At 36.8% G+C, this 23,458-nt stretch overlaps 1 protein-coding gene across 1 annotated transcript in view; it reads right to left on the reverse strand.

Annotated features, from left to right (window-relative positions):
* The window catches only part of NVL (nuclear VCP-like), a 33,794-nt gene extending 11,817 nt beyond the window's left edge, over positions 1-21,977 (reverse strand). The window contains exons 1-17 of the mRNA XM_009704185.1: positions 21,907-21,977; positions 20,693-20,745; positions 20,508-20,604; positions 19,559-19,613; positions 18,757-19,023; positions 17,125-17,251; positions 16,756-16,832; positions 16,328-16,462; positions 14,592-14,693; positions 12,557-12,674; positions 11,941-12,085; positions 8,886-9,156; positions 6,260-6,478; positions 5,520-5,624; positions 4,674-4,736; positions 3,209-3,328; positions 1,290-1,389 (exon numbers count right to left, since the gene is read on the reverse strand). Coding sequence (XP_009702487.1) covers positions 1,290-1,389; positions 3,209-3,328; positions 4,674-4,736; positions 5,520-5,624; positions 6,260-6,478; positions 8,886-9,156; positions 11,941-12,085; positions 12,557-12,674; positions 14,592-14,693; positions 16,328-16,462; positions 16,756-16,832; positions 17,125-17,251; positions 18,757-19,011 — 1,837 coding nt within the window. The 5' untranslated portion in view covers positions 19,012-19,023; positions 19,559-19,613; positions 20,508-20,604; positions 20,693-20,745; positions 21,907-21,977. The remainder of the gene's footprint in view (positions 1-1,289; positions 1,390-3,208; positions 3,329-4,673; positions 4,737-5,519; positions 5,625-6,259; positions 6,479-8,885; positions 9,157-11,940; positions 12,086-12,556; positions 12,675-14,591; positions 14,694-16,327; positions 16,463-16,755; positions 16,833-17,124; positions 17,252-18,756; positions 19,024-19,558; positions 19,614-20,507; positions 20,605-20,692; positions 20,746-21,906) is intronic.
* Positions 21,978-23,458: the final 1,481 nt, after the last annotated feature.

The raw sequence follows: 23,458 nt of genomic DNA on the forward strand, positions 1-23,458 counted from the left end.
TTGATAGTCTGTCATGGTGCAAAGAATTCAAGAGACAGGAAGGTTTTCCTCAAAATCTTTGCATTTTTTAACCACTGGAAAAAACCCCAAAACACCCCATAGTTGCCTGTTTTAGGTGATTTCAGACCAAATTTTCCTTAATCTATAGGATCCAAGCAATCAGTCAAGTATTTTAACTTTCTCATCTTTCAATTTATATCCAAAGTAGCTATGCTGCTATTTTTCCCTGTTAAGCCATTTCTCATCAAAATTCTACACCTTGTCCTTACTTAATACATGCAGGTGTGAAACAACTAACTCTGTCTTGTCATTACCAGTAATTTGCCAAATACGTGCTCTAGGCACAAAGGTTCTTTCCAAAATTCCGGTACCTACACCAGTAGGGTTTGACCAAGACAGACTAGTAACCCTGTATTTGATTTCAGTTGCAATATTCAGAAAAATGCTCAAAACCAAGGAAACGCAACATCTTCATGCATATGTTTCTTTCTATACTAACAAATTCCTTTACTTCTAACTATCAGCATCTAGACGGAGTTCAAATTCAGGAAGAGACAAGTTCCTTGTTATGTATAAAACACAAGACTTCTCCATAATACCAAAAAAGATAGGCAGAAAGTTGGTTGTAAACCACATGATATTTGTAAAGTAGATGTCAGCGTTTAGCTTATTAACTAAGAAGATGCTGCAGAAATTGCAAAAGGTACCAAAAACTGAAGAGCCAGCAAGGGAGCACAGACAGCTGTCAATATCAAAGCTTGACAGAACATGAGGGAACAGCAGAATAACTTCAGGTTGAGGGAATCAAGTTCGGAACATGAAGCTGAGGAAGCAAAAGATAAGCAAATGGAAAAATGATTTAACATGAGACAGATGCCTCAAGACAAAAAAAAATTTAAAATAACAGAAAATTAGAAGGTTGCTTTGGATAGAAAAATCAATTTAAGCAGCAAAAAATATATAATGTATGGTTTAGTTCTCTTTTGTTCTTTTACGTTCCAAGGAGATAATCCAATATCCAATTCAGTCAAAATTCTTTCAAAGCATTTTACAGCAATAGTATCACATGCTCATTAAGACACATCGTAAAGAGGCTGTTTCATCTCACACTGACACAAGAATGTGGAACAGATTAATTGATGAGAAAAGGTTTGGATTTGAGGAGACACTGCATTTTTAAGTACAGAACAAGGTTAGTTATAGAATTCAAATATGTAAGAACACATGATTTCATTAGAAGAGAACCAAGGACGTCTGATTTCTCTTGTTTATGCTTTTTGGGTCCTTACCTGGCCTGTTTGTGGCAGCCATAATGAAAACCTGCTGACGATTCTCCAGACCATCCATCTCTGTGAGTAACTGGTTAACTACTCGGACACTGGCTCCTGACTTTAAACAGAGAAATTTGTCATCAAAGTTGAGGTAACAGTGGGAATGGGAGTATTTAAAAGTAAAAGAAACGAAAGATCTACTAGCTCCCTGCCCTGAAATACTACAAAAAGAAAAAGTTTCTTTTTCACACTTTCAATGTAGCTGCATTCTGGACTTCTACTATCATATTCTTAGCATGTTTCCACCCCATATTCATGCTACCTATACACCTGGCACACATTTTAACATGTGGCAAACCTTTTCTTTTCCATTAAAAATGAAGGACTCACTTAAAGAAGTACACATAGATATTTATACTAATCATTCTCACATCTACCTCAACAAGAACACCCAAAACTTCTCAATATTCAAGTTTGGGGGCTGGGGGGAGGAAGTTCTCCAAATATTTAAACCTCCAAAACAACAGTTTCAGCACGTGAGCTACTCAGAGTTAAATGTTAACTCCATAGCAGTGACATCCTATAATGAAACTCAACAGCTTGATCTGAATTTCATTCTAGAGTTGGGGAAATAGATTGAGAGAAAGCATAGGAGCTGGAGAACAAGAGTCCAATTATGTAGTAAAACTGCTTGATGATTCTGAAGAGTGTTGTTCTAAGTGTTACTGTTCTATTTTAAACATACGAAAATATAAACCCACCTCAAGAATATGTACTGAAAATGCACACAGGTCTCCAAAAAGCCAATGGAAACACCAAACAGCCCTGAGTTTCAATTATGAATCTCAAGGATTGTCACCAGTATCACAGCCCGAGTAATAAAGTCACCAGTCTCCTGCCCAGACAGGACCTCTACATGGTTAAAGGAGGCTGTGAAGAGCAGGGGTGGGCTTCTAGGCACACCAAGTTGCTGCCTGCTGCTGCTGCCACAGAAGTGAAATATAGTGAGGCCAAAGCACACTTGTTCCCCCTCCTTGGCAACCATCTGTGCCTACTGTGGTGCCTGGTACTGCACACCTTCTTTTATGGCTCTGTGGGAACCACCACCTCAGGACATTCAAGAAGTCAAATCTGAAGCTTTCTGCTTGGTTGTCTTTCATAGGGAGGGAAGTATGCAAATTCAGAAGACAAGGTATGATTCAGAAACAGTTAATCAAACTTCCCCTCTCCTAAGAACTGGAATTACAACCAACAGTCCTTCTGTTCAAGTAATTGATGGCAGTATCTGAACAGTACTGTACTCAACTTATCTGTTGAAAAAAAGCATCTTTTCTTTCAGCCAGCAACATACATGCACCAGTACAGTATCATAAAACAGATGCACTTCCTCTGCGTAAAACACAGAGCAGCTTTCGTTTCAACACACAGTCTGCTCTAATACCATCCCCTGAAAAGCAGGTGTAGGTGTAGGTAGTTCCTATTCCAAAACAACAACAACAAAAAAATCAAAACAGAGAAAACTTCACAGGTGGAATAGCTCTGAAGTCTAATGCATTCCACTTATGCTTCTGCCTCAAATATTTTCATGACCCAGTTCACCTTGTTCAAATAAAATACATACTTCACACAAGCATTACAGTTGCATACAAGTGTCAGTCAGGATTTGGCCATAAATTAAACACGATATTAAACTGCACTCCTTCATCTTTTCCTATGGCTCTACACAGCCAAGCTGATGGATATACACACATTCTCTGGATATTGTTTCCTATATATGCATATTAAAAAAAAGTATTAAGATTTATAAAATTTGACCAACATAATTTTCCTCAAGTATGAGAAAGCCTATCAGATTGTTTTTCTTGGGAGACACTGAACATAGTACCCTTCCAGTACTGAAATAATTTATTTATGGAGATATTTTAAGACAGACTCACTTCACGGTCAGACCTCCGAGGGCACAAAGCATCAACTTCATCAAAAAATATAACACAAGGGGCTGAATTCCTGGCACGCTGGAATACCTGACGTACAGCACGTTCACTTTCACCAACATACTAAAGCAAATGACAAATCACAGTGAAACAATGTAAGACATGAAGATTTTGCTTGAAAAAAAAATAATCACAGTTTTAAACACTATTTGAGGTGCTTTGCAAGGGAGAAGGGCAATCTGTTAACCAGTTTACTTCTGATAACAGCCTGTTATCCCTATTTCCTTACTGATGAAGAGTCATATGGGAACTAGCTGTCACTAGCTCACTTTTGACAGTTTGTAATACATTTAGAGTTGAATAGAATTCCTACTTTCTGGGGAATAAATCTAATTTGTCATCATTTTGCTGATGAAAATTAACAAATACAATCTTCATTAAGGACCCTGTTGTTCTTCAGCTGTTCATAAACAAACTCAGTGAGCAATGTGACCACAATGAACATCTGAAGTTCATACAGTAGTTTCCTGAAGACAAGGGGGTTGGCAGTAGGGAACTGAAAGGTAAGCCAGAATTTCACTCTGAATGGGGTTGCCAAGTCGTAAATGCAAACACTTCATTTTTCCTAAACAAACATGTTTTGATACAATTTATGTCTCTGAATCACAGCCAGACATTTTGTCTTTACATCACAAGGAAGTAGGACTCCTCATTAACTTGAGAGTTATATTTCCTGCCTGTATCAGTACTTGAAGTATACATAAAAAAAAGTTTGGGAAAAGAATAATCAAATCCAGTATTTTGGTTTTAGCTTCCACATTATTGACAAACAGGTAACTGCCATGGTCTTCCAAAATGTGGGCTGCAGCTGTCTTGCTCAGCTCAACACATTCTCTTAACTCTACAAGGGACCGAAGTTATATCACAACACTTCTAAGTCCAGTGCTTCACAAACTCAGACTACAGCACTTTTATCTATCAACATTTAAAATCTTTACAAATCACTCTGATCAACTAAAAAACCACATTACTTTCCGAGGTTTCAAACTTCCATTAAGACTGGCAAAACACATTTCCAAACTTGAAAGCTGAAAGTTTTATTTTGCTTAGTGAAAGCTGCTGATTTGCAGTTACTAATCACCAATTGTTCTCACTGTAGATTTGAATTTTTGTTCTTTTTCCTGATCTACATAAAAGCAATGATGCATGTAGTAAGCCATTTAGAAATCCTACTTCAGTCAAGAAGGCTCCCTCTGCCAGGCAATTTAAAACAAGATATATACTTAAACTACCCAGATAGCGTTTTCCTTTTCACATGAACAACTTCACTGCTAAAACTTTAAGCAGAGGTTACATGAGGCAACTTCAGTTGCATCAGTATCAGTTGTGTAATTAACAGGAATTTTGCTTGCCCCACACTTTGAACAAGGATTCCTTAAATAACAAAAGCACAATGATTAGTGCATACCATATTTAGCAGTTCAGGACCTTTCACAGATATGAAGTTCAGTCCAGACTCATTTGCCACAGCCTATCAAAAAGACAAAGACAGATGTATATACAAAACACATATTTTTTCATGTTTTCTTTGGTTTTGTCCACAGAATGACAAACAAACTTCAGGGAAGCAACATAGGTATCAACTGTTTGTAAAATACAGAAAACAGTACAAAGTACAATTCTATGCAATTAAGAGCAGGAAGGAGGCAGGGAATTTAGCAAGGTGTTCTCTCTCTTTAATGATGCAGTGTTCCAGATTCACACCCCACTCGTCTCCCTCATATTAGCTGAAGAATTCTCAATAATTAATGGGAGTTAAGAGCATCTGAAGACAAAGATGAGTGACAATCTGGAAACTTGCATGATTATCTGCATTTACATGGGGAGGCCCTAAGAACTGAAATGCTCAAGGAGAAGGAAAATTAAAGTATTTTCAGTAAGGTAAATATAATAAATAAAAATACATAAATATAATAAAGTGTAGACTACTTCCAAATATATAATTCAGTGACAGTGAAATATTCCATAGATGTGGTTACCTAATAGTTTTTTCCCCATCTTTGCTACTTTCTTCTTAACCAACTTAATTCCTTCAAGTTTTGCAGTAATTCCCTCTCAATTCATGCAAAATTGTAACTTTATGACAAGAAAATCAAATAACACTGGCACAGAGGCCCAAATTTAATTTTCTGATGAGAAGTGGTGCAAAAGCCCAACTTCTGGCAGTATCATTCCAGACTCAGTCATTCCTACAAAAACATCCACTTCAAGAAGATTCTGCAGTATTTTTAAATGTGTTTAGAAAATGTATTACCTTAGCTAGCAGTGTTTTGCCACACCCAGGAGGCCCTGCAAGGAGGACACCAGCTGGAGTAGTCAGGCCCAGAGCTTTAAACTGCTCTGGGTTTCGCACAGGTGCCTATAAAAGAAAGTAACATAGTTATCTGTGACAAAAAGCTAACATGAAACTTTTCATTTCAGTTACAGTTGGATGAAAAATCATTCATACGCAAGTTCTTTATTCCAGTTCTTTATAGGCTAAAAGAATAAACAGTTGATCAGTGCAAGATAATAAGATGCTGATAAGTACCCCAAAATGGGAGAAATATCATTACTCAGAGGTAAAGATTTTATTTACGTAAGTTCTCATCTTAAGGTGTTAGTATTAAGTATCTCTCTGACTGGCAGCGAGACTGCTCACCTTCCAGCTAAGTAGTCTCCAATTCTTTGTGGCAGTTGCGTAAGTAAGGTTATCAGTACTAAACTTTTAGAATACTTAAGATTCATCAATAATGAACATACTGAAAACTGAAAGCATGAATATACTAGTGAAATGGTAAATACATGCACCAGACTTGTAACAAATTTGAAAGCAAATTATAGAGGTGTGACTATTTTAAATGAAGATGTTGCAAAATTTCTAGTTTGTAGCATGTTAGAACTCATGGGCAGCACATAATACCTTAAATAAATACTGAAAACCAAACAAGCATAGTTTTGTTTCCTGCATAGGGGTAAGTGCAAAAAATATTTGAAAGCAAGGTTAAGACATACCAATATTGCCATAGTCAGCTCCTCCCGAACATCCTCCAGGGCTCCGATATCTGCCCATGTCACATCAGGAATTGTGACAAAGCCTTCTCTCTTGGCAGAGGGTTGCACTGATGACAGTGCAACAATAAAATCATTCATCTCAATGCACAGCTTCTGCAGCTGCTCCTCAGGCAAGGGGTCTTCCTTCTTCAGCAAATCCAAAAGTCTCTGCAATTCATCCTTAGGGTACATGGAAAGGGAGAGAAAAAATTATGCACTGGATTAGATTTTAAGAAGCATTTTTTTTAAGGGCGTTTTCAAAGCAATACTACTTCAACTGTAATAATAATTTGTTTTATTGTAATTAATATGTACAATACACATAAAATATGTAAAATAACAATAAAATTAATGATAAAAAGTTCCAGGAAAGCACTATGTACATTTAATACTTGTGAAAGCACTGAGCTGACAGACTGCGCTGATAGACTACAATCTTGATTTAGATACTACAGAAACAGAGCTAGCACATGTATTTTGTCTTCAAATTCTTCCTACTGCTTCTCCCACACTGATTAGGAGAAAGTTCTTTCCATGCTGAAATTTCAAAAATATGTATTAATTATATGTATTAATTCAGGTTTTAATAAGAAATTGCTCTCAAGAGAAAGTGAACAACTCTGACAAACAGCATAATTTCAACAATTTGTGGAATATTCAGTTACATATAAACCTTTAAAACTCTTAACACACACACACACACACACACACACACACACACACACACAACACACAGAGACTCTCTTTTCTGCTTAATTTACACACACTCTTTTAGATTATACACTTTTATTTAATGTAATATGATTTCAAGTCACCAATTCATTTCCTCAGGCTGATTAGACCTGGTTTGGTAACCAGGCCCTGATAAAGTCTGGGCAAATAGAATAAGGGATACAGGGTAATGCTTGTCAACACTGTCTTGTCTTGCAGACCACAGCACCCCAGGCAGGTACGTTCCAGTTTCCCAAATCAGTTCCTTACTGGGGAAAATATCTAAGAAAATGCTTGATCAAAGAACTTTATACCTTCACAACATAAATAAATCCCAGTTCTAATATGGAAAGGCAGTATCAAAGCAAACTGACACTGCACCATAAGTAAAACTATGCCAGGGTTTTCATTATAAGGTAGGAGGAGCAAAAAAAAAATGTAAAAACTCTGTTAAGTTTCCACATTTTTCCTACTGCAGTATATTGGAAAAGTATCACTTCCTATTTGTTGGAACTAAGATAGCTCTGCAACTGACCACAAAGAAATACAAGTGCTTATAGTGCCTGATACTCCTTTTAAGCCCTCCCTCCTCTTTACAAAACCATTAAGAGAAACTATGAAATAGCGGAGACCACTGGGTTTGTTTACTTGAATTGTGTGAATGATTTTTAAAGGTTTTGTATGTTTATTCTTCCATTATAAACATAATATAACAAGTTTCAATGACAATACCCTGTATTAGACTATGTCAACCTCCTGCCAGCTATCAAAATATGGCTCTGTTAGGATTAGACTTCCTCATCCTCAATAACCCCTTTGATCATGGTGATGTTGATAAAAGCTGCAACTACCTGCCCCTCCCTGCTTTCTTTTGGCTACATCAGGCCCCAGGAAACACTGGGAGCTTTGCAGAATGATCGTTACTTTAATACAAAGGCTTACTACAGCTTTTTACAGTTTTTTGTGAATTACAATACAGTTTTCCTCGACAGTCCTTCCAAAACCAGCATCTGAGTACAATGTGGATTTAAAACCACTTTGTTTTACTTCTCCAGAGAAATCTTTAAGAAGCCTACACATAATGAAGGCTCATACACACTCAAATTTTGAGAAGTGGAGCCAAGAATTTCTATATAAAGATGCTCTGGTTCACTGACCACAGCATTTTACTTGGGCCACAGAATAATTCTGGCATTGGACATGCTATCTTCTGCCACAGAGTTCCAGCTGTACTGCACATTACCAGCTACTTTCTCTGCAGCTCAAGTCACATCGCTAACCTAACTTTTCTACTGGATAGATACCTCTTCAAACTTGCTATAGGTACAAGACATTACATGCAATTTACCCGAAGTAATCACATAGCTGCAGGGTAAATGCAGACTGCATAAATACTTCTAGACTTTGGCTAACTGTAACTATACCATGTCAGGGAAGAGCCCCAGGCATCATAATACATATTTCACTGAGGGCACACAAACAGCTTGGCAAAAACTCAGTGCAAGTCTGATATTCTTAAAATTATCTTACAGTCAACATACTTTTGAGGAGAGATATAGCCACTATTTTAACCTCTGGTCTGCTATAAAACAAAGCAACACAAACAACAACAACGAAAAAGGCAAGGGAAAAAATACATCTTGTATAAAACATCAACATGATTTTTAGAAAGTGTGGGTTTTGGGAACCACTTATTCAGACCTATTATATGGGCCATTAGGAGTTAAGCCTCTGGCTTAGGAGCTGATATTTCTAAACTTGAATTTAATATTATGTTGGCCAAAGATGTTTAAGGATTTATAAGCAATGACTTCCACAACTATAAAAAGGCTTAATTCTTAAGATATTAGAGGCACATGCTTCAAGGAACAAATACCTTAGGAGGAAGTTCTAGTTGTTTGGTATCCTCTTCCACCAGGATGTCTGTTCCTATTCCTGTACCTTCTTCAGCTGTGTTTCCTCCAGCATGCATGTGTTTCCTTTTCTGCTTCTCAGATTTTATCAGGACTCTGTTCACCGTGCACATAGCTGCCTCACGACAAAGTGCCATCAGATCAGCACCTACATAACCTGGAGTCAGCCGCGCTAAATGATGAAATTCAAAGGACTCTGGGAGCTTAAGTTTTCGACACAAAGTCTGAAGAATTCTAATCAAGTAGGGAGAAAAAGAACAACAAAATAAAGATGAAGCTGTAGCTTTTTTTATTTTCATATGAAAACCAACAGCATTGATTTAAGGACTCTTTCAGTCCACGTGAACTGAAGCAGTACAGTGGGAACAGTTTTCACTCATCCAGGAAATAACCAACACTGAAACCCACAAAACTATGCTATATATTTCCTTTCAGTTCTTAAACAAAAACCAACAGCATCAACTAGGCAACGTCAATCAGTGGGTAAAAGCTAGTTTTGGTGAATCTAAATATTACAGATTCTTTAAACCTTAGTTTATGATTCAAAATTGACAGAGTAGATCTCAGAGTGTACCAGAGACACACACAAGTTATTCTTTATGATATTTAACCTTGTGTTCCTAACAACCTTAGCCTGCATTGTCTGTTCCAGCCCACTTTTATTTATTTATTGAAGAACATCCACAACAAACTATTCTGCAAGGAGCATATGAAATTTGCATGAGGAGCTCTCTCTTTTCATCTGCAGTATCTTTCCCCTACCATTGTCACTGGAATATAACTGCAGATATTTCCTGCATTCCCAGTAAAATTTCCAAAAGATAACACACAGCTTATGTGTACACCTCATGTGTTACCTCATCCTCTTTCAAAAGCTAAAGTTACACCTACCTATGCAGTTCCATCACTAATACAAAACAGCTCTATGTAACTGACAGCTAAGTGCTATGCTTCACACTTTCTTTTATGGGAGTTTTTTGTACCCTGTATCGAAGCTGAAGCTTTAAAAACCTCCTTCAAAGTCCACCAAGACTTCCTGCTGCTCTTCTAAGCCAAGGACAACTGAAAACTACATGAACAGTCAAAAAAAGACAAAAGCCAATGTCACTGTACAAATACTGGTGTTGAAGAAGTCTGAGCAGAGGGATCAAATCAACTTGTTTAAAACAGTAAAACATCACTTCTTTGGGAAGATATTTTAAAAAGGCAGCACAAACCAAAGAAGTGAAGACCATTAACGTACTTTCTAGTTCCAATGAAAATTAGTTTAAATTATTTCCAGATCAAGTAAGGTAACTACAGAAAAGTTATGAAACGAACGAGTTATTAAACTATTCAAAACTCTGAAATTATAATGTTTCATCTGTTTGCCTCCCCCACTAACAAATTCCATCACCTCTCATTTAAATCTTTATTAGTGGATATTAACTTGGTTCTCAAGAATTTTTCAACCTGTCTTGACAACAGCTGTAGCTAATCAAGTGGCTCAGAGTGTAAAAAGTTAAGAACTGTAAATGGTTCATTCCGAATTTGTCCTACATATATTATTTTCCTCCATGTGCTTCTACCTGCACAAGAAAACACTGCAAGTAAAGCAAGATCTCCAGGTACACCTCCTCATCCTATTCCACCCGTCTAAGGCTGCAGAGCCACAACCAAGCAGTTCAAATCATGCCTTCAGCAAGACTGATTTATTATGCGGTAAATCAGCACACTTCTGTTTCTATATGACCCTCTTATTTTAAAAAAAAAAAAAGGAACAAAACCTCCCAACAAAACCCACCCCAAAACCAAAACAAAGCAGAAAAGTGGCAGGGAGGGGACAATTTAAAAAAGAAAATAAAATCAACAGTTCCTGTAAGCCTACACTTCCAGGAACACAAACAACTGCACAAAACAATAATGTGAATGAACGTGACTACACTCTAACTTCTGAGCAATCTCTACACACTATGATGGGTTTCCCATTCACAACTCCTATCCTTTGAAACAGTTTTATTTCTGGGAACATCATATTTTTAACGCAAACCTAAGAAATATCATAGAATCAGAACGCTCAGTCAACTCTTTAGTTCTACCTCTAACCACTTGCATGTTTTCCCACAACCAAGAGGAACATAATTACTACAGAGCTGCAGATCTGAAGGAAGAAATGGAGGAAAAAAAAGAAAAAGAAAAAAGTCGTGGTATGCCCAGAAGGAAAAAAAAAAAACAAACAACAACCGAAAAATGGTGGAATAATGGCCAACAGGGCTGACAACACAATGTGAGCACTACTGCAAGAATTTGCTTTTTCAACCTAGAAATAAGAGTAGTTGAGCTAGAAGGAATCTATCCTTTAAATTTTCTTTCATTCCCATAACAAGATAAGCCACAGCTGTTTTCACACTTCCCTTCCTGTGTTTTCTGCTGTTGTGGAAATGAGTAGCAGTTCCTTTTTAATTAAAAAAGCAAAACCATTTTTTTTTACTCTAGTCTGATGGTCACAGATCTTTGGACTAAAAAGGGCCAGTTACACAAACCAGGATGACTGCAACTCTGCTTCATGCCTGCACTGGTATATTTCCACGAGGAATACAATGGAAGAACCCAGGCCTGCTGCTTAAGGTACGTGCTCGAGACAACTAACAAACAGGCTATACTTAATTTATGTTCCTAATTTAATAGTTTCATAGGGAGCACCAAAGACAGAATGTTCACTTCCTGAACAACAGAAAAGATATATTTAATTCCATCATCTATACCGTTAAGGCACTTGAAAACCCATTAACATAATGCTAAAAGCAGATTTGCACACAAGAAAGGAAACCATCCCAAATGTACACACAGCTACCAGATAGAGTACATGCACACTTAACGTCTTCTGCACTTTTCAGTGTGTGCTGATCCATAAGTGTGCAGAGGCACAAACAGGACTAAACACAATAAAGTACTTTTCCTTAATTTGTATGTTAATTTACACATTATTTCCTTATTTATTAATTAATCAAAAAGAAGCTTAAACTTTATAACACATACTTTTCTCTTGCCGCTTCATCTGGAATCCCTAAACAAATTTCTCGGTCAAATCTCCCAGCTCGTCTCAGTGCAGGGTCCAGTGAGTCAGGTCTGTTAGTTGCTCCGATAACAAGGACCTGCGTAGTGGCAGCCACGTTATTCAAGTCTAGAGGAAGGAAGGAAGGAAGTTAGTATTCATACTGACCATCTCAACTTTGTTCTGATATCTATGGGACTCTGTTTCTGTAGCACACAATAATACTCAGAGCAACAAAAACTAACAAACAGTCATACTAAACTGCTGTTCATCCTTATTTGTACTACCTAGAATTTGCATTTTGCACAATCAAGCAAAAATAAGCATTTCAAATGACATTTGACACATCTTCCCATTATATCTGTTTATGCAACAGACAGGCTTATATAATGCTGTACAGACCACTGTGAAAATAACGGAGCAACAACCCCTCAAATTAATTAGAATCTTCCCACCATCCCCCAGGTTAACTGTGCCAAAATACAAAAAAATATTACCACTATCTCCACTAAACTAACCATGAGTCACTACTGAAGAAAACCAGACAGTGAGCCTGATAATTAGAAAGTTTAGCATAGTACAGATGTTCTTGAAACTGACCATCCATACAAGTCAGGAACTGTGCAACAATTCTCCTCTCCATGTCCTTCGATGCAACTTCTCTTTTTGGTGTGATTGCATCAATCTCGTCAATGAAAAGTACACATGGTGCACTGGACTAGGAACAAAAAAAATACTAATAATTACAAAATTAAAATGACAGAGGGTATTACAAGAGAAAGAAATTTTTCAGACTTTCTGTTCTATAATTATTACTGTAAGTCTGCTGCACAATCAACCTGTCCTAGAACAATTCTGTTGTTCTTATTGACTACCTGGAGAGCCACCAGACTACAAAACTGTGCTGAGCTGAGGCTATGAAATAATTAAGGCAGGAGATTCAAAACGTCTCTACGTGTTGTTTAAAATTTAAATGTACCTCTATGTTGCTTTATGTTTTCCATAAATATTCCACCGTGACTGCTCACTTGCTGAAGTCCAAAAAAGAAAATCAGACAAGAAAGATCTGGTTTGGGTTTTCGTTTGTTTTGTTAGTGACATTACAGCTGTGGAATTTCAAGAGTCAGTATTACTGACACACATAACGAAACAAAAGGAGCAGCAGGTGGTCATGAAAAATGATACACCAACTTCAAGATTAGTACAGAGCCTGACCATGTTCAAAGAGTAAAAATGAGCAATAAGCAGCTCCTACAAGTGTTCTAAAATTCCATGTACTTCATGTTCATAAAAAGCCAACACTAATATAGAAAAATCATTAGTGTAACTAATAAAAAAGAATAGTGTTTAACTGACATAAGACTATTAATATTCTCAAAAAGCACTAGTAGTGCAAAGGAATACTTAAGGAAAACACTCGAATCATCTTCAAAAAAAGTCCCATAGAAAAAGAGTAGTTTAAGCGCCATGCATTCTGTGTTATCCGGTAACAACTGCGCCATCTAGTGGTCCTTCACTTGGCCGGTATCTGACAGAGGGGAAAAAAGGAACTAAGCTACAGAGATTCCACAGCACATGCACAATGGGGAACTATGTCTTTTTTCCCCTGCACAAAAATTAGTACAAAAATGAAGTGAAAAAGCTACTTAAGTGAATGTGAGAGACTATAAGAAAGGCATCAGATTTTATTTTTACACATATTTTACGGAATACATTTAATTTCTTCAAAAATAATTTTTATAGCTACCTCCCCTCAATCACTATACATACAAAAGATCTGTAATTTCTAAAAGTTCCGTGCGATCACTTATTTAATGTTATTCTAAACAACTTCTTAACAAGGCTTTCTACAAATTTAAAGGTAGTATGAACTGGAAACATAATAATCTAACAGCTTCACAATCAACCTTTTTGCCCTCTTTAGAGTATGTTCCTGTAAAAAAGAATGCTAAACACCTATATACCGTTGTGGGGGAGAGCAGAAAAATGGTACAAAGTTGGAAAATCAGAACATTCTCTGAGGTCAGGAACAGAAAACTGTCCTCATGAAATAAAACATTAGCCACATACTAAAAAAAGAAAAATCTGCACTTGTTTAAATTAAAATTATCTCAACCTGTCTGGCTCTCTGCTTCTTATTAAGTTCGGAAGTCATACCAAAGCAAGATTTCAACTGCAACTTGACTCCTGCTCTTATGATATTCATCCCAAATTTCTTACTTTATATCTAAATGCCCAAAGTCTTCAGTCTCTCACATTCACTCCAATTCCATGCCATACAAAACCAGCAACAAAACTTGTAAGAAAGCACAGTGAACTGCTCTTACATCTTTTTAGTTTTTATACATCAAGCCAAGCAGCTCCAAATAGGTAAATAATTTATGTTACTCTCTTTACATTGATATGATGAACTATCTTTTGTCAAGGTTTCAGAACAGTGATCTTTGTGCTCTATGACAGCATGACAGCACAATGGAACTCTGGTCACAGAAGGGGAGACACTGTGACTTGTGTGCAGCAGTATAAAGATTCACTCACTAATATTCGCTCAAATTCAAATCACAGCAACAAAGTATGAATCTTTACAAAGAAAAGGACAAACAATTCACAGTGTTATTTCCAATGGGCGTCTCACCACAGCCTGCTCAAACAATTCTCTCAGTTTCTGCTCAGATTCCCCTGACACTCCAGATACCATCTCTGTTGCTGCCACTTTCAGCATCGGGAGCTCAAGTTCCTGAAAGAGACAAGGAACATTGTCTGATATATCCAGAGGTTAGAAATGTTGGCTGTCCCAGAGGACAAATATTTTCCAATATGACATCTTTTACACCCAAAGATTATGTAATCAAGACTAAATCCTAAAGAGCTTTCAAAAAAGATCAGTAGAATCCTCCAATTTAAAATGGGTCTGAGCCATTCGGCCAAGTGAATTGAAATGGATACAAAAACTAGGTTTCCCTAATTCAGTTAGAGAATGACTGCACTGTCAAATAGCTTTGCACCTTGGTCCCCAACCCAGGCCTTCACAACACATAGATTTCAGTTCATGCTTGGGCTCCCTTCTTGAGAAAATTGTCTCTTTCCATCTGTTACAAAGCATTGCTTAGCAGTGTGGGAGAGATCTCCACCAGGTTTGGTTCCCTTAGTCTTGCTCCAGAAGTATCTGAGCAGGAGTGTACCATAAGACACTTGTAAAGCTCTGCTATTAAAAATAAATAAATAAAATTGTAACTTTGATAAACCGTAGCACAGTAGTGCTATAGGTACTTGCAGCCTATTTCAAGCTCTTTGAACTACATATAAAAGAAAAATAATCCTAATTCACACAAATCAAGGCCACCAGAGGTACTACCTGGGGCTTGGAGGAGATAATTTTCCTTAAAGAGCACTATTGGAAATCTCTTATTTAAGAAAAATTATTTAAGAAGTAGTCATTAAATTAATCTCATCTCTGAAAATTTTTGACTTGTGTCATGTTTCTTTCCCCAAATTTAGTACCCTTCCAGGAGACAAATACCCACTGAAGTATTAAATATCACAGATTCATTCAATGGGTACCTTTTTACAGTAAGGCATTAAAAAGAAAAAGCCCAAATCTTTTTAATTAGAACATTTGAAACACAATGTCAGAAGGGTCTAACTGACATTTAAGGAATAAACATCAGTGTTTTCTTTCAAAGATAAAATCTGCACTGCAAAAGTTCATAATTTACATGTATCTAAATTTAAGGTTATAATCTGCAACATTTAGGGAACAACTGTATTAAAGAAAAAGAAATGTCCATGGTTATCACTGAATAGCTCTAAATAGCCCCTAGATTTATATCCAAAACAGACACACAGCAGCACAGCAGCCTTACCACATACCAAACTATTAACACCAATAATGTCATATGCTCTGAAATCTTTAGTTTGACCCAGCCAAGGCAACATCCAGTTTTGGAATTCAGAAATCACTGTTTAACAGATGCCACCGAATAGAATCAATGTAACGCCTCATAAAAGACAGTAAGGTTGAGTCCAGACTTAAAACAAAACACTATGGTAAATTTAACCAAAAGTATCTTCCATTTATAGCGTTTTCAATACCCATGCCCATACTGCTGTCCTAGGAATGCCTCGAAACAACTGACACATAAAACCCTGTCACTACGTCCCCTCTTCATATATGAGGTTCTATCAAGTACAGATTCAGACGAAATTTAAACAAAGGAAGTGAAGATGAATATATTTTAGACTAAGATAGGAAGGAGAGAAAAGAGATAAAAAAGAGGAAAAATCTAGTTTATCATGAAGGAGGATTATTTTTTTTCCCTCTCTAAACATAATTCAGAAAAAGAAGAAACTGTAAATTTAAAGCTATCTCACCCCCGCAATTGCCTGTGCAAGTAGTGTCTTTCCACATCCTGGTGGTCCATGTAAAAGAAAACCGCGAGGTGGAACCACACCTAAGTGGTTATAGACTTCGGGATGACGGACATGAATGAGCATCTTGCATATTTCCTGTTAAGAACAAGAGAGACCTCCATTTAAGTTGCAGAAATTAGTATTATAGATTGCTAATGTTATAGACAGACCAAAATAAAACAGGGTCTGTTCATTAATGTGATTTCAGTGACTGCTCTCAGAAAAATTAATCAAAGGAAAAAAACCAACCAAACAAAACTTGGTTGCCGTTTGTATAAGCAGCTATTCTCAGTGCCACGCAGACGAATTCAGCCAGATTTCCTCTGTCATTTTTCATGCGACACTTTATTCAGTGTATTCTGTATCCCACAAATAAAATTCTAACTAACCTTTAAAGTTTCATCATTGCCTCCTACATCCTCAAACTTCACTGAAGGGTGGTAAAGCTCTGGTCCCTTACTTCTAACTGTTAAGGAAGAAAAGTCGTGCAAATTTAGACATGGCATAACAGTAGTTGCTAACACTGAACAAAAAAGAAGTCACCCTAAACAATTAGCTAGGTACATGGAGCAGTATTATTTTTTGTTAGTAGACACAGGACTGGAATATTTTTTTAGTCCAACATTAAGGCTAAATTTCTTTACAAAAAATGCTCAAGATCACTGCTCTGCACCTCAGAAAACACTTCACTGGTAACAGATTCCACAGTCAAATACCATCTCTTTGTTTGGAGCCGCACGCCAAAAATAACTTCTCACCTTTCTCTTTAAGTAAGATGGAATCAATTTCTCCATCTACATCTGGAAATTCCTCCTTTTTTCTTTTTGCTCTCTTACCCTTTGTCTTCTTTCTTTCACTCTCCAAGACAGAAAATTGTCTTGATTTCTAGGGCACAAAATCAAAATTACATATACAAAACCTTCCAAGTCAGTGAATTTCTGCAAATACTTAAAACATCAAAACATGTAAATGTCTATGATGCTTAACTTACATGTATTGTATGAATAGACAAGGAAGGTAGGAATTTAACCTCTTCTTTTTGTAGAAAATCCTTTTTTTTTTTACTCAGGATTTGCCTTTTTTTTAAAAAGGGTTAATTACACCAGTCCCTTTTTTTGCTAAGAGAACATACTTATATGCAAAACAACCCCAAACAAACCCCTCAAAAAAACCCCAAAACACTAACCAAAATCAGACACCAGTTCTTTGCATACCATACAGCAAGCCATCTTGGAGATGAGTAACACTGTATGAATATATTTACTCCAATGGAAATAGTTTTATTGCTAGTAGGTCATAAATGGCTGTAAGAAAATACTATCCAATGCTGACGCAAGTTAACTGCGTGTGAGAAAAGGACTAATACAGGAGAAAAGAAATAAAAATAGGTTCATTGATAAAAATTGGCGTTTTTTGTTTGGGTTTTTTTTTAGAACACAGTATTGCAAACATTGTACAGTTTATAGATCTCCCTTTTATTTAATTTCTTTATATAAGAGGATGCAGTACTACTAGGATAAAGGGATGATTTGTCAAATCTGCCTCTTCAGTAAGCATTTTGTGTAATTGGAAACGTAGATGCAAATGTAGTTTTTCCTTCACCTAAAAAAAGAGCAGCCTGCCAAAACATCTAGTCAGCCAAACAACAAAAATGTTACCTCCCATACATAAATGGAAAGCTTTCAATAGCTAAACAAAGTTGGCTTTTTCTAAATAAGAAAAAAAAATTGGGGGAGGAGGAGGGATGGACCTATTTTTAACCACTTTATAAATGAATGCAATTTCCTTTCAACTTCCCCAACTCTTGTCCATCCCAAAACTTCAGCTTTCCTCAGGCTCATTAAAACCTCACCACTAGCTAAGGGAGACCACATGCTACAGCTACCACAAGCCACATGCTTCCTTGCTAGTCAGGCTGGTCACTGGCAAATGGAATAAATAACAGATAAGTTCTACTTATTGTTCTCTCAGTATGGGCACTAATCTGGGTTTCCCTAACACTGAGCACTACATTTTCCTCCAAAAATGTGGAGGAAATTCACAATTTTGTGACTTTTTACCTCCCATATAAACATGCTTGAAATGGGCCAGAAGGTTCAAAAATCATGTCTGACACAGCAGAACAATAGGTTGAGCCCTTCCTTCTTCAGAAACCAAGCTAAAAACAAGCACTCCACTGGGTTTAAGCCAAACTTTCCTTTCCATTTAACATGTTCACTGTCTTCAAACACAGCATGCATGCTTGTAATAAAAATAATGTATTTTAAAAATCCAGAGAGAAAGACACAGTCCTTTTGGTCTTAGTATCACCCTTCAAAAGTCGGTCAAATTACACAGGAAATTATTCATACTTGCTACTTAAATCACTTTGGGTTTGTAAAACACAATACCTCAGAAATCAGTTTCTTTTCATCTCCTTCTCCATCCTCAGAAAGGTCGATGAAAAAGTCTTTTCCACATGGAGTTTTATCAATGAACCAGCCACCTTCAGAGATGCGTCTTTCAACTCTTGTCTCTTCTGAGAGGGTGCTCATTTGAGGTGCTGTTCGCACGGGAGGGGGAGTTTCCATCGGTTCATTTTTTGGGGTGGCTGGAACAGAATCGGGATTTCCTTTCTTGTATAAGCTCAGCAGGGAATTGTTCATGTGATTTGTAGGCTGCAGATTCATGTATTTTAAAAGAAAACATACAGGTTATAACTTGGATTATTCATATTAAGAAGCCAATGAAAACTATTTCATAAACATCATTTAGCATTATCCCTGCTGGAGAAAGTAATCATGCCTCTTCCAACCCACTCCTCCCGCAAAGCGAATGACTGCATATAAAACTACAGCTGCTGGTTGAAGATGTAGCTGCCTTTGCAATCTACCCTGAAACAACCCCTGTTAATTGACAGTCATCTCTTTTAGTAATAGATATGTCAGTTCCTTCAATCATTTCATTCATTTGATAGCCAAGTTTTTCAGGCCCCCAGTATGCTTTCCTCAAAAGTTATTGCCCACCACAGGTTCCTTCTTTTTCTTCAGAAAATAACCTCCTTTTAGCTCTATAGATTCTCAGTTGGAAATGCCAACTCTGACTATACCTTATCTTCATCTCCACTTTTAAACTCTCCAAGTGCATTGCAATTTCACAACATAGAATCATGTGTTATGCAAACACAAACAATCATAATAAAATACAACTTACTAGATCTTCTGGATAATCATCATAATCAGAGTCATCTGTGGCACTTCCTGCAGTCCTTTATATGGAAGGGAGACAAAAACTATTAATGTATCAGAGCAGAACTGCAAGTAAGACACCCACAAAACAAAACAAATGCCATTCCACTACATGGTTCCCCACAACAATGATAAGTAGCCTAAGCCTGGAGAACAGTTCCTGATTTGCATGCGCTAAATTTACTACCATGAAGAGTGAAAAAATGTATCCTTTCCAAGTCTGTGATGAGTTGGACCAACTTGGCAACCTGGCTGAAAGACAGGCATAAAAAAAAGTGATGTAGGATCAATCTGATTCAGTTCACCAAGAGATCACATAATCACCAATGCTGGTGAAAGGGAAGCAGTAGCAAATCACTGCTGAACTAGACTAGCCCTTCTGACAACAATGTCCTAATTTCCCACAAGACCTTTAATATCTACCACAAGTTAGAGAAACCAGAATGGTTTGTGAGACCTTGCACAGGGTTAGGAGTCAGGAAATCTTAATTCCAATCTCATATCCAGTGGTGATTTACTCTGAATAGCCTGTCTTGTAGTCTTATCTCTCAAATTTAGCTAGTATATCTTAGACCCAAGAAAGATTAAAAACAAAACAAAGGAACTGAATCAAATCAGGACTGGGGCCTTATGTGGAAAACTATCAAGGAAGCCCCAAGGATATCCACTAATTCAGGGCTGTATGTTCTCCAAAACAGACAAATCACAATTGGCTCTAGTATCTCCTTGTCTTCAGTGAAAAAAGTGCTTCCATTAACTACAGGTAACTTCTGATGAAGACAAGCCTATGGGAAATCAAGGATCTATCCGTAACCTTGAAACTACCAAAATTTAATAATATGAAGACAGAAAGCTTTAAAGAAACAACACTAATGGCATTATTAAAGTAATCTAATGGTAAAAATTCTTCTTACTCATTTTTCTCTTGTTGTCTTGCTCTTTTTGCCACATGTTCAGCTTCTAAAACTGCTAAGTCTTCACGTTCTTTTTCATTACTGATTATTCCAAACACTGAAAGAAAAAGTTCAAACATTTTAAGTAAACAGTCAAAGTATAATCAAAGAATTTGGCATCTTGGACATGATACTAACAGAACTACCTTTTTCAACTTGTATTCTAAAAGCATTTCTTTTTCTTCGTCCGTATTCTGCACTGAAAAAAACAAAATAAACAGGTTACACCAACTGCTTTTTCCCCTCAACATACTGTCATTCTCAATGGAAAAAACACATTGTAAGTTGATAGCCAAGCTTCTACACAAGTTCTTACTAAAAACCAACTATGTGAAAACATGACTGTTTTTTCTTAATCCTGGAATAGCTCGATCACTGGGATGAAACAAAACCACTAAACTATTCTGGTCTCTAAAGGGATATTTAGTAAAAATTATTAAGGTCCTCTTTAACTGTAGATATAGAGAAGCAGCAATGTACAAATAAGCACACTGGATTCTATTTCACAACACTACCGATTTTTTAATTTTAATTCAAACAAGAACATATGGACACAGGACTTCGGTCTAGAAAGGAAAATCCAGTGAGGAATAAGTGTACTAATTAATAATGGTCACTATGAGAAAATCCGACTCAATGAGCATCCTTAAATGCAAACAAAAATGATCAACCTTCTACCTTCACTTACTGAGGGTATATTTTATTTATTTGCTTTTAGACAATAGCTGACACAGGAAAAACAAAAGAAAAACCCAAGACCTGTAAGCATCCTAAGCAAGGGGTTTGGCTCCCTTTCTCTAACAAGGCACAAAAAACAACATACAAACATGAATGAATATACTTCTCCACCTTCATTAACCACCACACCTACCAATGATCTGCTGAAACACAACCTTGTTCCCCACCCAGAAAAGTGTAACAGCCTAAAAATAATTAGGCAAGACTGACTGTCTTCCTGAGCAAGATTTAGTGTCTTTGTGAATCTTGTATCTCCCCCATCCACCTGCACTGAAGTGTTATTTTCCCTCATATTTTAAGCTTAGTGGGGTAAGGACCAACATGCTGTAATGCATCTGCAGCTGTTTAATTAAAACAAAAAAAAGCAACCCATAAAAACCAAACCGCAACTAGATCTTGCAATGCCAACGCATTAATAAAATATGAGTTACTAGATATATCAGCAGAGGAAAACACTACAGTGGAAGTGATCTTATTGTTTCAATTAACCTCAACAACTGGTAATGAAGTTAACAGAAAAAAAAAAATCAACATTTTGATTAAAAATACAGAAATGCGAAATGACAAAATAATAGAATCCATATTTTGAATGCAGAATTTAAGAGTAGAAATCTTTGCTCACCTGTAGGTTTTCTGCAAATCAGATGCTAGAATTCCAATGTCAACATACTGGCCACATTTACTACTTGCAAGATACTGAAATGAAGAATTTTAAGCAGTGAATAAATTCTTTGCCAATCACTTCACCAGAACAGCTAGATCAAATATGCATATTTCAAACTCTGCTCTTCTTAGAAGTCAAAACAAAGATCAGAAACAGCTCTGAACTGCCTTGGAATACACTAGACACTATTTCCCCCTGAAATGGGAAATGCTTATTAAGACACAGATAACTAGCTAGCTATGCTTCCTGGGGAAAAGCAGTATTTTGGTCCTTCAGTGACTTCTGCTGGTGCAACTCCATTGTTTTTATTTAGTAAGAAAGATGACTTTGAAACCCACACACCATCTTATTGTCAATGCCTCTAAAATTCTTGGTTTCTCTCAGTTCACCTTGTTTTGTTTTAGATCTCCTACCTTAAAAATGAAGCAATCTACCTCAATTAGTATGGATACCATCATAGTAAAAACTTTAATCTTTACAAGACACTTCAAAGAATACTATAGAAAAAGTATATAAATGAAAGTGAATTCTATCAAGCTTTTTTTTTTCCTCCTGACTGCAGCTGATCCAACCCATTTTCAAACCACAATTATGATAGTGTGAGAAAATGTACTAAGTTTCAGGTACAACTGTACTCCGTCTCTTTTCTTCCCCCACTGTCCAAATTAGGAGTGAGAAGGAGTTTCAATACCGTACTGGTGGATTCCTTCTTAAAAAAGAGAAAAAGGATATAGAGATTCTCCCTAAAAGATATGGTATCACAAATGTCACAGCAAGGAGAATTTCAAAATTTCATTCAAATGAATATCTCTATTTAAAACAATCAAATTGCTTAAAACTGAATACAGATTTATTTTTTAAAATTATGTTACACTTTACATCACCCACGGGCAGCTACTAACCTGCAGAAAATATCAAGCCTACCATAAATCCAGCTGGCTTTTCCACTTCAGAATAGTCAAGACACAGTCACCCTTATCTTGTAAACTAAAACAAGCAAGTTTCCTCAAGCAGCTGCTTGCATTTTAAGGACGGAGCAGTGGCGTACACTTAGAGACTCAGGAAAAAGGCGTTTAATTTACAAAGTCACCATAAATTTTCGTAAGATATGACACAGCACTATGCCACTTGAAGGAATCACTGTTTTCCCTGCTCTTCACACGTGTATTATGGAAGTAATCGTATTTTTATCTTTTCTTTAGTCATCTGATATAATCGATGCACGTGTTTCCCAATGTAAACTTCCAGTGTACCTATATATACTCTGAGTGTATGTTCGTTGGACTATTTATTTCACATTTGAAGTAGCAGCCAGCTTCAGGATCAGAAGTACTGAGGAGGATGGAAGAAAGAAACAAAACAAAACGAAAAAAAAAAAAAATGAAAATAAGACCTTTCTAAAGCGTTTTTAAAGTCCTGAGAGACAAGGCCGGGTTTTGGCGCTCGCTGAGGTTCCCTGTCGCACCTGAGCGGGCCGGATGCTCAAGGCCCCTTCCAGCGAGGAAGGGGA

This window comes from Cariama cristata, unplaced genomic scaffold (genome assembly GCF_000690535.1).
Source record: "Cariama cristata isolate BGI_N322 unplaced genomic scaffold, ASM69053v1 scaffold1687, whole genome shotgun sequence".
Classification (NCBI taxonomy): Eukaryota; Metazoa; Chordata; class Aves; order Cariamiformes; family Cariamidae; genus Cariama; species Cariama cristata.